At 37.6% G+C, this 15,169-nt stretch overlaps 1 protein-coding gene and 1 long non-coding RNA gene across 2 annotated transcripts in view; one reads left to right on the top strand and one right to left on the bottom strand.

The window, feature by feature from the left end:
* The window catches only part of KCNN2 (potassium calcium-activated channel subfamily N member 2), a 141,052-nt gene that overhangs the window by 14,592 nt on the left and 111,291 nt on the right, over positions 1-15,169 (bottom strand). Inside the window, exons 4-5 of the mRNA XM_045566025.1 lie at positions 13,385-13,526; positions 2,393-2,503 (exon numbers count right to left, since the gene is read on the bottom strand). Coding sequence (XP_045421981.1) covers positions 2,393-2,503; positions 13,385-13,526 — 253 coding nt within the window. The remainder of the gene's footprint in view (positions 1-2,392; positions 2,504-13,384; positions 13,527-15,169) is intronic.
* Positions 1,260-6,135, top strand: LOC123648300. The gene is made up of 3 exons (XR_006738555.1): positions 1,260-1,281; positions 3,162-3,310; positions 6,095-6,135. It is a non-coding gene; the product is annotated as an uncharacterized LOC123648300 (long non-coding RNA).

Below are 15,169 nucleotides of genomic sequence, written 5' to 3'. Positions count from 1 at the left end.
ATGCCATAAAAGCTTAATATTTCTTCAGTGTAGAATATGATATTTTAGCTCTTTCTGTGTGGCAGTTAACACAGAACTGCAACCATATTAGACACAGAGTATATTTTTGTTAAGTATGTTATTCCAAGGAAGAGGGAAATTACAATAAAGTCAGTAGACTCAAAACATATCTGTGAAGAGGGCCTGTCCTAGTCTCTTCCAAGATGTCAAATCCTCAGGGAATAACAAGCTAAAGCAGCAGTTCTCAACTGCGGATGCTTTTGTCCCTTTTGGAAACATTTGGCAGTTTGGAAAAGAAGTTTTAGCTGTCACAAGCAGGGGGCAGTGCTAGCTAGTTGAGTAGAGGTCAAATATACTGATAAACATCCAAAATGCACAGGACAGTCCCACACAGCAAAGAATTATCTAGCCAAAAAGATCTCTAGTGCTTAGGCTGAGAGACCCTGGACTAAAGTAACTACGCTATAAATGTCTCCCAAATGAAACTGGCTGGCCCGTGTGAAAATCTTCATCAAAGGTGATTGATAGAAGGCAATGTGATGCTGTAGATTGTGTACTCAAAGCTCTCGTCTTTTGTAAGTCTTAAAATGTTTTGATAATTAAGATATAGAATACCAATATTCTAAAGTAACATTTAAATAAATTATATGTTTCCTTCTTAAGATAAAACTAAAAATCTGCTTATGAAACATGGGGAAGTCTGCCCAAACATGCTAATTTGGCTTTCTTATTTGTGATTCTGTCACGTTTTTTTTTTTTTTTTTTAACTGTTGAAAAGATTTACAGGAAAACATACAGGCTACATGGTATTTTAAGGTATTTTTCTGCCTAATGTCTTAAGTGTGGCATTAACTTAATTCTTGAGAAAATGTATAATCATGGTAAAATAATGTGGATTATGCAGGACTTAGTGGAAGTGTTCTGTTGATGTTGTGAAAATTGTGACTCTTAAACACAAACTGTGTAGTACAGAACCCTGAAAGGACGAAACAAGCACATGATGAAATACACAAAACATCTGCTACAATTTCTGGATTCAATGTGGACTAATCTCACGTGTATGGATTTTCATTTCCTAGGAGATCTTTGAAAAGAAAAAGAAACCTAGCACTCCATTCAGTTCCTCATTCACCTCTCTCCCTCCTCTTTCCTGTATAGGAATGTTCACAAGTTTTGATAACAATTTCAGGAGTTGGAAGAAAATGTGAGAGAGGCTTTGATCATCTACTAAAAATGTGGATCCTACCAACTGCAGTAAAGTCTCACAATAGTGTCTGATAGGTAAGACAAAAAGCATGAGCAAAATTGGAATTTGGGTTTTTATTTCATAAATATAACCTGTACAAATAAATATTTGCATTAAAGTGACTGATGTATTAGGAATTATTTACCAAATTAAACAAGATTACTTTTATACATTCAACCAAAATCAAGAATGAGTGAAAAAATTGAAAGTTGGAACTGTGCGTGAAATCTCTTGCTTCTTTTATGGGTAAAGTTACCAAATGACAAAGTATTTTGCTATTTCAGTGGCAGACTATTCGGATTCCATTTTAAGCAGTGGTTATACAGCAAGCTGACTCTGATGTAAAACAGTTTTTACTTATTTTTGACTTTGGCATTTGTCTCAAGTGATTATCAAGAAAGGCTAAAAATTTAGTCTAAAAAAAAAATCATTTGCGTCAACATGGCTTTACACCTTGACATAATGACTTTGAGCAAATTACCTAACTCCTCTGTGTCTTGGTTTCCACATTTATAAAATGGGCATAATGATAGCATTTCCCTCATAAAGTTGTTGTGAGGATGAAACAGCTTTGGAGCAATGCCTGGCACAGAGCAAGTGCTCTATAAACACTATGATTACCATTTTCCTCTACTACTACTAATTGGACAGTGATCTTTCACCTGGATGCTATATGTTTTCAGCATTTCACTGATGGCCTTTAAGTCATGCAAAGGGCCTGTCTTTGGCCCGACCTTGGGTTTCTAAAAGTTAATGGTGGTTTCTTATTTGTCTTTTCAACCCTATCCATAGAACAGTGACTTGTTCATAGAAGTTCAGTAAAATATTTGTTCAATCACCTTCCCATAAAATTCCTATTTTACATTGACAGTGTGTTCCTTCTTGCACACTGTGCTTGATTTCAGTATGCCTATTTGTTTAGATTTATATGATCTATGTTTATCCAATACCAAGACTGTCCAATTAATTATTTCCTAATTGACCTAGTGTTAGAAATAGTTTATTCTCAAAATGTGACAAAATAGGAATGCCTCAACTTTTAAACTCATGTCACTTCAGCTTCAGATGGCAAAATAAAAATCATATTTCCCGACATTGAGAAAAACACAGAAATATTCCCTTTAAAATCCATGAGTGGTAACTTACTCTTTTAGTCAGCTGAGTATCCATCATGAAATTGTGCACGTGTTTTTCTGCTTTGGTAAGTTCTAGCTTCCTTGCCACTACAGCTACCACCAGGGCTGTGCAACCAGCACCCTGAAAACAAGGAGAGAAGAGAACCCCAAAGAGTTACTACTTTCTGTCTTAGCCACATTAGAAAATGTTTTGCACCAAATGCAAAAGTTTCTCAAGATAAATATTGTAGTATACAGTGTCTTCAATAAGTGTTAGAGAAAACGTGTGGTCAACAAATGCAAGCAATGTACCTTGAAATTAGGGTTAAAAAATCTAGTTCATGTATTTTAAGAACAAAAGCATGATATTTCAATAAAACATTTCTATTATAAGAAATGGCAAAAAACCAATTTTTTGAACTTCCAGACTTCTTAAAACACAGAGAAAATCAGTTATATATCTATAATTATAATAGGAACAAATCATAAATGTATGGAATAGAAATAAGGATTTTTCTCTAAAGAATAATACTCGAGACTAGCAGGCAGGCCAATCAACTGCCATGTACCAGGAATGAAAGATGAATTATCTCAGCATACACAAAACTTCAGATTGTTCCACGTGCATAACAGAAAGGATCGCAGGAAGACCAGAAGGATCGAACCTAGATGACAGAGATACATGCAGAGCTAAAGGTGAGAGATAATCATCCTACTATTTTAGAGGTTTACTGCCACTAGAAGAGGCATGATGGGTCTTCATTTGGAAAAAACCAACGGTGTTCCTTTTTGAATTATAGGCCACTGTGCTGATCTCTTGGAACAAGAAGTGTGAGACCATGTGGAATCCCAAGATTATAGTCCTCCCTCTCTGTGATCAAGGTGTACTCACCCAGGTGGTGAAGGTCTTCTTTGCTGAAAGACCAGGGACCAAATGCAGGGGCAAGAGGTAAGAATGGGGCACCGGTTGTAGGGCCTAGGCAAGGTCATGATGTTGTAGCCACCTCACCGGTTTTGGGCAAAGTAAGCCTAACTGTTAGGGAAAGGACCAGTGGAAGAGCTACCTTAGGGGCCTGTGAAAGGGAAGTCACACCTCCAGACAGAATCCCAACCCTGAGAGGATGACAGAACAGTAGAGACTGCTAAGCTACTCTCAGTGGGTTTACAGATAGCAAAGAATAAAAAGCAGGGCCCATTGGAGAGAACAAACAGTAGGATGTTAGGATACTTTCAACAGAGTTGAATCGTTCATAACTGCTTTTTAATAGCATCCCTTTATGTTAGCCACAAGGGTAGGTGCTCATAGGATAGCCATCCACTCAGGAGTCTCAAATTCCCATGAGGTAACCTGGTTTTCCTTATTACCAGCAGTTCTAAAAATCACAAATTAAAATAGGAACTTTACACCTTAAAAATGTGGTCAAAATCCTGAATATCTAATATTGAGGAATTGTTACATAACTTACATCATATCCATAAGCATAATTACGATACATTAAAATTTATCTGTAAGATATTTCAAGATACAATATAATGCTTACAAAAGTTAGAAAATTGTATGTACGACATGCTTCCAATTCTAATTTTTAAAAGGATCCACAAGAGTGAAGAAAAAACCTAGAAAGAAATAAGTCCAACTGTGAAAAGATTATCTCTTAGTAGTTGGAATATGGATAACTTATACAATTATTTTCACTTTTATTTGAATTAATAACTGCTATTAGCTATTATTTGTGGACCAAAGAATAAAATTTTGAGCTTACTGAATGAGTTGCTACAACAAATCTGGCAAGAGAGACAAGAATGAGGGGAAAAGGAGAAAATAAATACACTGTCCTGTCTTGCCACAGCCCAATAATTATGATCGTGGAGACATGGCCTTAATGATAAGCTGATGCTATTTAAACATATTTCCAGAGGGTTGGATATCCCCTTTCATTTGTTCTATAAAGAAATCAGTAATCTCGGAAATGAACGGCTACTAATCATAGGATCAGAAAGTGGATAAAAGGGGGTTTGGACATTGTCTGATTTAACCTTCTGATTTTTGAGGTAAGACAACTAAAGCAGAGTTAAGTGATTATTCAGTTATGAACCTTGGTTAGCATTGATACAGTTCCTACCTTTTACCTCATCTCATAATACCTATATCTATATTTAGAATCACATACAGTTGACCCTCCACATTCGTGGGTTCTACCAACCACAGATCAAAAATATTTGGAAAAAAATAGATGGCTGCATCTGTATTGAACATATTCAGACTTTTTTCATATTATCCCTTAAACAATACCATATAGTAACTATTTATACAGCATTTACATCACATTAGGTATTATACGTAATCTAGAGAGGATTTAAAGTATACGGGAGGATAGGTAGGTTTGATGAAAGTACTACATGATTTTATATCAGGGACTCACACATCCATGGATTTTGGTATTCACAAGGGTGGGTTTCTGGAACCAATCCCTACAGATACTGAGGGACGACTGTATATTCTTATTTGTGGTCATTTCGATATAAAGCACTGTATTTCATAACAAATTCAATTTCCCCTTATTTTAAATAACTGATACAATTTTTAAATCAGTATTTCTCAACCTTGACTATGAACTAGAATCACTTGGAGAGTTTATAAAAATTCCAGTGTTGAGGCTGTGTGCCTAACCTAGTAAATTCTCATCTCCAGGAATAAATCCAGGCATCTGAATTTTTTAAAGTTCTCCAGGTGATTCCAACATAGAGTCACTGCTTTAGATGAAGGAGAATATGGAGGGACTGTGGCAAACTCCATACACTACTTTCTATTAAAACAAGAGTCAGTTCTTATCAGAGTCATTTCACTTCCTTATGAAGATATTCAAGAAATCATAAACAAGGAAAGTAAAGGCAGAGAGTTATCTTGATATTTTGTGCTGTGTGCAAAGAAAACAAGGTGATTTTAGAGCTGGATACCAATGAAGGAAAAGAATGGCCTTTGGAAGCATCTACCACAAAATCAGTGACTACCCACGATAGCCATCTGCATCTACCCACTGCATGGTCTGGCATGTGCTTGACAGGCACAGTATACCTTGCAGGTATGCTTCTAGCTACTCCGCTAACACTGGGTTCTGCAGAACGCAGTGATTCAAGGCAGCAATGGTTCTTTAATAGGCAGAGAAAATGTAAAAATCTGAGGGGCTCCTCACTGCTAGAGAGAGAGCCGCTAGAGGCCAGTTGGCACAAGAACTTGAATATTGCTCTCCCCTGGCAGGTAGCCACTGCTGAGATCCTTCTGGAAAGAAATCAAAATCCTAACAGGAGTGGAAAATCACTGGTATCAAGAGCCTTGGAAAATCAATTTTTGTGTTCATTCTTGGGCTCCCTTCTTTCCTGCTGCTGGCCCTTTCTTACTGAGCATCCTCTCACGCACCAAAAGACGTGCGCATTAAGAATGAGAACCTCTGTTGCAAACTGGAGAAACAAGTGAATCTGGCAATTTAGTAATCACTGAAACTATTACCTATATACATCACTCCATTATCCTAACTGTACCCCATTATGTTGTTCCCACAGGCCAATTAAAAAAATCTTTTCTTTGTTCAAATAAAAAGCCCTTAATTCCTTGTTATTTCAGTTACAGAAACCATAAACTTATGATTTATTAAGAATGTGGGGAGGCATAACAGGATTTGATATGTATAGAATCATGTTTCAAGAAAACAACCTTTATTTTTTTAATTTTTAGAGTTACACAAGATGAAGCTGGCTCACTTCCGAAAGCTTTCTAGGTTCCAGGTAAATTCCTGCCAACGCATTAGTGGTTACAGCAATTTAAGTAATGGCATAATGTTATTGTCCACCCAGTGTCTATTTCCAGGATCATTCTGTTTTATAAAGTGAATAAGAATGAAAATAAGTACGTTTTTACAACATTTTCTCCAAAGCTTGTCACTACCACAATCGATGTAGAAACAGTTGGGACTAACATATGTTACTCTCTGAAATTAAGATCCCTGTATGCCTTTAACAAGATGAGTCATAGTCCTTTCCCCAAAGTCCGAAAATGTATCCTGGTTACATATCTCCCATTTCATTTATGTTCTTCAGGAAAACATAAGCAAATCAACAACCTGCCATTTCAAGATGCTTGGGCATCTAAAATCAAAGTGAAGAAAATGCAGTGTGTTGATGAAGCCAATATATTAAAAGCAAAGGTTTATATTAAAAGCAAAGGTTTAGGTTTTCCTTGGCTTATCATCTTTTCTTCTATCAAAGTAAATGTTGAAAGAAAGAAGTGAGGGGGCGTGGGAGGAAAGAGAGACAGAGACCTTGCTTTAGAAAAGTAGTAATGACAAGTGTTGTTACAGCTTATTATGCTAAGCCAGATCAAGCTGAACATATAAATGACAGTCAGACAGCATACGCTATAGTTAAATCCCAACACCTGGATAGTCTTAGATGCTGCCAAATTAAAATGTAGTACATTCCTCCACTGTGGTTTTCTTCATTATAGCACAGAAATTGTAAGCCATGTTGATCCCAAGGATGTAAGAGAAGTTCTGATGTCTTATTTTTCCCAAGATCATTTATCAAATAAGGTTTGAAACATTCAAGGGAATGACATATTATTATTCTAAATCACCTAGTTATGCTGATTCTGCAAATACCTCCAAGAATCATTTTGAAATACCATTTTGGGATCAAGCTTTAATAACTTAAGGATACAAGCCTATGAAAAAAGAAAATTCCTTCAACAGCATGCTGGGGAAAGGTTTTGATTATTTTCGTGTTAAAAAAGGTCTCTTCCAAAGCTTTACCATAATACTGAAATTTTTTTTTTTCTAGAAATTCCCAAATCCTCATCACTACAGAGAATGGCACTGATAAAAAAAAAAAAAACACTAATGTTCAAAATATTCCAGTCTTAAATTATCCTCCTGTGGGTTTTATAATAGCTCCTTAAAGTTCAAACTTCAGTTTGACAGCTCATTTATTAGACTAAATAGACTATAATTAAAGTTTATCAAAATATACCTAATTTGAAAAAAATCATGCTTTTTATCTAAAAATTAATAAATGAACTTTTACTTCAACATAAAGGAGGGTAAAATAAATATGTGAAAACACTGCCTGTTTTTCTGTCCCTGGGGGTGACTGACTCAATATCCTAGGACCATAAATATATTTTTACTGCACTTGCCTGACATAATTATTCTCCCATAAAAACATGTTAAAAAATTCTGGAAAATAACACTCTGTAAAACCCTCAGCTTTAATATTATATCCCAATGGAGTTTTACAAGTTTCCTCAGGTCATGAAAATAAATAACATTCAAGGAAGTTCTGAAGACAAATTCCCTCTATCAAAAATGCCCTACCTTTAAGTTTCTACAGCTATCAACAGATATTTGCTGCTAGAGGGTAGAGGTCTATTTCAAATGTCCTCATCGTAAGGAAGAGGGAAGAAAGTGTGGAATGTTTGAGTTCAGGGATGAACGTGGAGCTGGAAAACTCCAGACTCCTTAATAGTGATTTGCTTGTTCCGCTCAACTCTGGGGACTGGGAAGAAGGAAGTACAGCATAAAACTGGTCATCAACAATGAGTCATCCCTGGGTTTAAATCTCCTGATTAGCAACAGTGCCAATGTGTGTGCACGTACCTCAGAGGCAGGAAGGGCAGCTCTGCCAACTAAAAGTGCTGATAGTTTAGAAAAATTAGCTGGAATTGTGGAGTCAATGAGCTGAGTGCTAGGTCACAACAACTTCCAGCTATACTTCTCTGTACCTGGAAGAAAGCAGCTGTCACATTTCTTATGAAATTTTCTTGGGGAAAAGTGAAGGTCCACTTAGGGTATTGGTGGGGAATTTAGTCTTGTGACTGAAAAAGCCTGTCATCCCCTCCTGCTGCTCTGCACAAAATAGACACTATTGCAAGAATTTAAAGATATACTATCCTCACTGGGCCTTTATTCAGCGAGATTCAATGAATGCACCAGAAAGAATCAAAAATCTCTTCAAAATTACTATTTGATTATTAAGCACCTCATGTCGAATTGCCTAAGACATTTAAAAAACAAATCTTGTTCACATGCATGCAACATCAAGGAATGGCTTCCTCCCAGTTTCTCAGGATTTCTATGTCCACTGGCAGGGGAAAACAAATCCTCAAGTGGAAATAGAGAAAATAGCCGGAGTGTAATCAGACCTTAGCTTTAGCCTTCGTTCATACCAGTCTGTCTCTTCATGAGCTCTAGCTAATTCATTGCTGGTTTGGAACACCCTCTGACTGAGTTAACAGGGTAGTGTTACTGCCCTTGAGGGTGAAACTATTTAACTCTGACAGCTGACTGAGTCACCCCGTGATGTTAAATCATCATGACTCTTCAACACAGGGCAAATTTAATGTTGACAGAATTATTATCACATGTTCTTATCTTAAGAAAAGGCAAGGTGGTGTAAAAGCTTCCATTCTGAATTGACTTTTTTTCACTCCCTGACTAAAATTTTAAAAATTTATTAGTGTGGGGATTTTCAAATTGTTATGAACTGGAAAATATTTATACATTGCTTTTGTTGATACAGAATTACCAGTAGGATGGAAGAAACCTAAATCACACCTTGGAAGTGACTTCACTTTTGTTGAGGGATGCACGCTAGACTTCATCAAAAGTCTAGGGGTTTTGTGATCACTATTACAGAACCACTTATCAGATATTACTCCATGTTTAAAGATAATTATGCCAAAAATTCAGTCATTCATACTCTAGTCAAAGGGTCAAGAAGAGCTGCCATACTTTTACACAGAGAGAGATGCAAAAGTTACAAAGAATGCCCTTCATTCTAGTGTAAGATGAGAGATACCCTTTCCCATGAAGCTATTTTCCACTCTTGAAACAATCATCTATATTCACAGTTAAGGAAAAATTTATCGCTTTCAGGATGTGTTATATCTATTTTTATAGATATAAAACGGTAGGATAACTTTTTAAAATACTAAGTAAAACAATTACTTTTTCAGTTGTAAAACTGGAGATACTAAGATACTAGCTGGTGTTGACAAAAAGCTAAGACAGATGCTATGATCTAACGATGTTATTTGCCTACCACCTTCAGCCAAAAGTACGAAGCCATTTAGAATTCATTTCATTCATTATCATGACATTCACAATAGTAAATACTCAGGTCCTTAGCACTTCTTCCTCCAATTGAGGAAGGGTAGAAGAATAAAGATAATGAGTGACTTTTTTTAATTAGGCAATCTCATGATCTTAGGTTTAAAAATAATATCCAGGAGAGAGGAAGAGATCTTTTTCTCTCAAGCTTTTTTCCCCTCTTTTTAGAGACACGGTCTCACTCTGTCACCCAGGCTGAATACAGTGGCATGATCATAGCACATGGCAGCCTTCAATTGCTGGGTTCAACAATCCTCCTGCCTCCCAAAGGGCTGGGATTACAGGCATGAGCTATTGCACCTGGCCAGCAGGCTTTAATTTCTATATAGGTTTGTGTAAAAGAGAAATTTCCACTTGACTTGTTTGATCCACCACATTGGAATTTTTGTTAAAGAATTTCGGTATCTAGTATCCCCCTATATTAGTAGTTCCACAATCATATATGTACACCAATGTAAGCACAACCTAAACATTACAAAAAAAGTTTTTAGAATTATCTTGGATTCTTAATTTACATTTCAGGCCAAGGGAGATTATTTCTTAATGATGCCATTTATTTTTCTCTTATACGTATTATAGAAAACCATTTCTCTTCATGGTTTAACAATATATTTCTGCCTAGAGCACTGCAGGGTAATCTTAATCTGATGTCCTTGGCTCCCCAAAACTTTACTCATTATACAAATCTAGCTATTTTAAAAATTCTAAGCAACAGCTTAATTTGGGGTTTTGACCAATGAAATGGGAACATCTAAAATGATAGCATGAAATAATGCATTAGCAATTAGCTTGATGAAGAAAACAAGCAGTGCTAATTTCCTTTTGTGTACATTTTAAAAATGGGAAATCTTCACAAGTGTTAGAATTTAGATCAACCACTTTACTTAAAAATCTAAAGAAGCCACATAAAAGTATAAATCCTGACAAAATTTCATAAACACAAGCACAAGAAAATCCAAATATAAAAGAACACAAAGAAACATAGTACTTCAGAGATAATACGCAAGATGATTCAGAGATGACCCTGTGCTCTCTCAAGAGTGTTGTAAATTGTATTTCTTTTTCACAGTTTATTAAAGGCCAGAGGGAGGGCAAGGGAGACAGAGAAATGACTCACAGGAAATATGACTATGTGCATTTTATCTACACATGCATTGCAAAAGTCTAAGGGAGAATATGCAAATAACCACCTGAAATAAAAACAAGTCATTTCTGGCTAGATAGCCCCAAAGTGACAAACTGGTACTTCAACTTCCTAAAATCGAAAGCAAACAAAAGCTAACAAAACAGAAACACATTTTTTTCATAAAATATGTACTATGAAAAATAATTGTTTTCTTTTAGGAATCTATATTGCCAGCCAGTCTCTATACCAGTGTTTAGGTAACTTCCATCCATATGTTCTTGATCTCTAAGGAACTGCCAGGAGAAACAATCACCTCCCAGATGCTAACCCCACGAAGACGGCCCCATAGCCTGACTCCTATGGGAATTTGCTTGGCCTAGAGGTAGAGATAATGCAACCCTACATAGTATTCCAAATAGGTTACTCAAAGATTACTGAATTTCTCTATATGCAAGTAAACCATTTTTGATCAGGTCAATTACGTCTGTTCCTTATGAGGGAGTAGAATGGAGCTCCTCAGTCTAAGAACGGAGGGACAAAGTCATAGGAAATCCCATTATCTATAACATGTTTGTGTCCGTATAGATCAAAAGGTACTCATAACTTCTACATTAAGATCAATAGTGAAACCTAAACAAAGAAGCACTTAAAGCAGGTAAATAAAAAGTCTGATGAGACTTTGAAGGAGCAGTTCTTGAGACATTAGGAATAAAGAATTATTGAGGAAAGATAAATGTATCACAACATCCAGGCAAAGTTAACCTCGAATTTGGCTCTGATTCCATGGCAAATGAGCCTAATTGCATGACCCTTGAGTCACACCTGATGCAAAAATAAAAGGGGCTACATCTTGCCAAAAAGGAACACTAAGGAAATTGTTTCTAAGAAGCACTGGGGGAAAGACTGCAACTACCACTTCTGTTTTTATAAATAGCATCTTTCATGTCCCTTGTGGGCTTGTTATGGTGCCTTCCAAAAATACTGCCATGCAAATTTCATTCCCCAAAGCACTCCACTATATAATAAAATGCTATTATTTGAGGAAAAAAGGGAAATGATCCAATAGTAAACATATAATGGAGCATACCAAGTACTGTATAATGAAAAAGTTCACAAAACTATATTTTTCTTTTACGAGCAAATAATGTTAAATTATGCCCCCTATGTTATATTTTCTGCAATTAGAACATGAAACAGTCATTCTGTTACTATTGATAATATTAAAATTGGCTGGGGATTTTATTTTCACAGCAAGCTGCCTTAGCCCAGTTGAATACTACACCAAGGGGGAGAAGAATGTTCCCGGCCTATCTGTGCCACGGGCATTCAGTCCTTCCAGTTAGTTGTGGCTCTTGGAACAATCTTCCTAGGCAGCTGCTGGAGGCTGTGCACTCTGCACTGGCCACGACTCAAAGGCCCTCAAATGGTGAGCCTGTGCTCTCTCCTGCCGACCTATGGAGACAGCAGACATGCTGAACAGGGTTGCTGAATTTTAGAAATTCTGGGAACTTCCAGCCTATGGAGCTCGCAGCACTGGTTCATATCCTTATGTACTTGGAAAACAAACAAGCATCACGATAATACTCTTTACTGTAACTGAACTACACAAAGCAGGTAAGGAATGAAGACAAACCTAGGTCATTAAAAATAGTGCACTGTCAATTTGAAACTACCGCTGGCTGAAATGTTTACAAGTTCACACCACATTACAATCACAACTTACTAGCCTCCCATTTTGCATACCTCAAACAAATGGAGCAAAGCAGTCCTGGCTAGATCATAGCATGTGAGGGGAAAAGAATGTGTCTGAGCCTGTTAGCCATCCAAGAACAATGCATGTCACCATCAGCAGCAGACCTTTCTTAAGTGTTCCATGAGACCTGGCCTCTTTCCCCCTTTGCTCTGTGCGCTCCTGGCCCAGTGACTTGGCTCAAGTGTGCTGAGCTCTTCCTTGCCTCACTGGCTTCAAATAAACAAACCATTACCTCTTCCCGGAATGCTGTTCTTCCCTCCTTCCTGGGCTACTCACCCTTCTCACTTCAGCTTCAAAATCAATTTTCCAGTGACGATTTCTCTGTGTAGATCCCATCCCTCTTGCCTAGTCCCCAAAACAGGTCAGAAGCTTTACTAATTACACAAATGTAATTAATAATTATTTGCTAAATATGTTTTAAATGCAGGTCTTCCCCTGCAAGCTCCTTGAAGCAGGATGGTGACAGTTTCTGTCTTCCTTTGCTGTATTCCTCCTACCTAGGCCAGTGCCTGGCAATCAACAGAACTTTGTTAAAAGAATAAATAATATTTTAATTAATAAAATGTAAGTTTTCAACCCTTCAACACATTTCAAGATAGTTATTATGCTCTACACTTTACAAATTAGGTAAGTGTCAGAGAAATTGATTCAGGTTTGCACAGCTCGTAGGAAATGGCGGAACTCAGACTTAAAAGAACTTTCTCACTCTGAAGCCAAAGCTCTGAGATCAAATTAGTCCATCAAATTAGTGCATGGCCCACAAACAGCAATCAAGCAGTTCTACCTCTTCACCAGAACTTCATGATGAGAAGAATTAAGATGAGAACTGTGGATGTTCTTTCCCAACATAAAACTAACTTTTCGTACTGATTTCCTGCTGTTGGGAAAATGAGTAGCTTACAATGACTTATGCACATGGACTGAATAGTTTAAGTGCCTTCTTGAGAGTAAACAAAAGAGATGTGAAGTAAAAAAGACACTTACCATAATTCCAGTAAGCAAACAGACTCCTTTCCCACAGTATGTGTTAGGTACCATGTCCCCATAACCAATGGAGAGAAAAGTTATTGATATCAACCACATTGCTCCAAGGAAGTTGCTAGTAACATCTTGTTGATCATGGTACCTGAAAAATAGCAAACAAAGCCAGTCCTTTATAATTCATCTCCAGTATGATAGCTAACGGCAGTTTGATTCAATTCAATATATTCACTGTACCTTCTATAAACTACTCTACTTAGAAGTTCTCAAAGCTGGAGATTATAAGTAAAATTGAGGTTCCATCTAAGCAATCTAAGAGACATCAGGAAGTGCCTCAACTTAAAAAATAATCTTAAACTATAAAATATGAAAACTGACTTTTATCTTGGTGTAAGGTGATCCACACACATTTATCTTTGTAGACTCCTCTGGTCCCTGCCCAGTGTCTCCTCACTCCTTGATGCCAGATGTGCCAGACTTATGACACAATATGTAGTTGCCCGATCGCACTCCACACTTTTGTAGTGAAAGGAGTCATGCTGTTCCCATTGCTTGGATTGTCCTTTGTTACATTTATTTCCCTAATATGGGCTAACTCCTCAGCCTTCAAAATAAATTTAGGTGGGAGCCTTTTCTATCAACTCTTCTCCCCAGCACCTCCCCTGTGCTCTCTGGGCATCCTGTGCCTCCCTCTGTCACGGATGACACTGTAACGGCCCGTCTACCTGGAGGTCCTTCACTGGCCATCTCCCTTGAAGACAGAAGCTGTACCTCTGATCTCAGAGTCCCTTAAGCCTGAGTGTTACAGAAGTTGTCTTACCAGTTGCACACAAAGGACTTAATAGTCAAAAATAGGGAGAGGGATACAACTTATCCTGATTATTATTCGAGGTGTCAGGTTTTACTGGTGAGGAAGAAGGTTTTTGTAACAGAAACAGATATCCTTTCACATTTTGCTTGAGTAAACAGTACTAAGTAGTAACCCTGTGCCCATGATGTGGACACTGGTTTCCACCATGTATACCCCTACAGCAGCAAGGCCATGTGAGTTGTCACCCTAGAAGAATTTGCTCCAGATACGTGTTCTGTGTAGTCATGGGGTAGTGTGGCCCTCCTCTGTCCTTATGGCAGTCAGAGCCCAGACTCTGGTCTCTAGAGGACCTTCCTTGCTTTTCAACCAGCTTTTCCTGAGGCCCTCCCTTCCTTCTCATTTTTCAGACACCAGTAAGAGGGCTTTCCTGACCTCATTTTTTACTTTACAAAGTATGCTGACAACTGCCTGGTAATCATCACCCCCTGGCTTCACTCACTGAATCCTCCTTTCAACTCAATGCCCTGGCTGTGGTGGCGAGGAGGCTGCTGGCCAGAGCCACAGGATTAATCCGAAATATTACAACCTACCCTAGGCCATCACGTTCTCTGTGCTTTTTTTTTTTTTTTCTCCTATCACTCATCTCATGCCAAGTCTCCTGCTTCTAAAACCAAAATTCCACAAGACTCATGAGTATAAGCTTTCCTCCAGAATATCAGTAGATCTTACACTTGATCTTTGGATACACAAAAAACTCATGTTTATCACTTTTATACCTTTGTCAACTTCCAAAGAAGTAACAGAGAAGCTAAGAAGTGCTGTTTCCTGCTACTTTGGGCCAGGGGAAGAGAAGATCCTAGTTGGAGTGAATGGAACCCCAGAATAAGCAGGAGTGGGGACAATCACTGGATCTCCTGAATCAAAGGAAAGGGCACACGAACAGGTAGGCAGCCGTGTTGCAGACCATCCTGCAAGTT

Source organism: Lemur catta, chromosome 12 (genome assembly GCF_020740605.2).
Source record: "Lemur catta isolate mLemCat1 chromosome 12, mLemCat1.pri, whole genome shotgun sequence".
In the NCBI taxonomy this organism is placed as follows: domain Eukaryota; kingdom Metazoa; phylum Chordata; class Mammalia; order Primates; family Lemuridae; genus Lemur; species Lemur catta.
The sequence above is the reverse complement of the archived record's forward strand: the minus strand, read 5'-3'. Positions and strand labels throughout refer to the sequence as shown.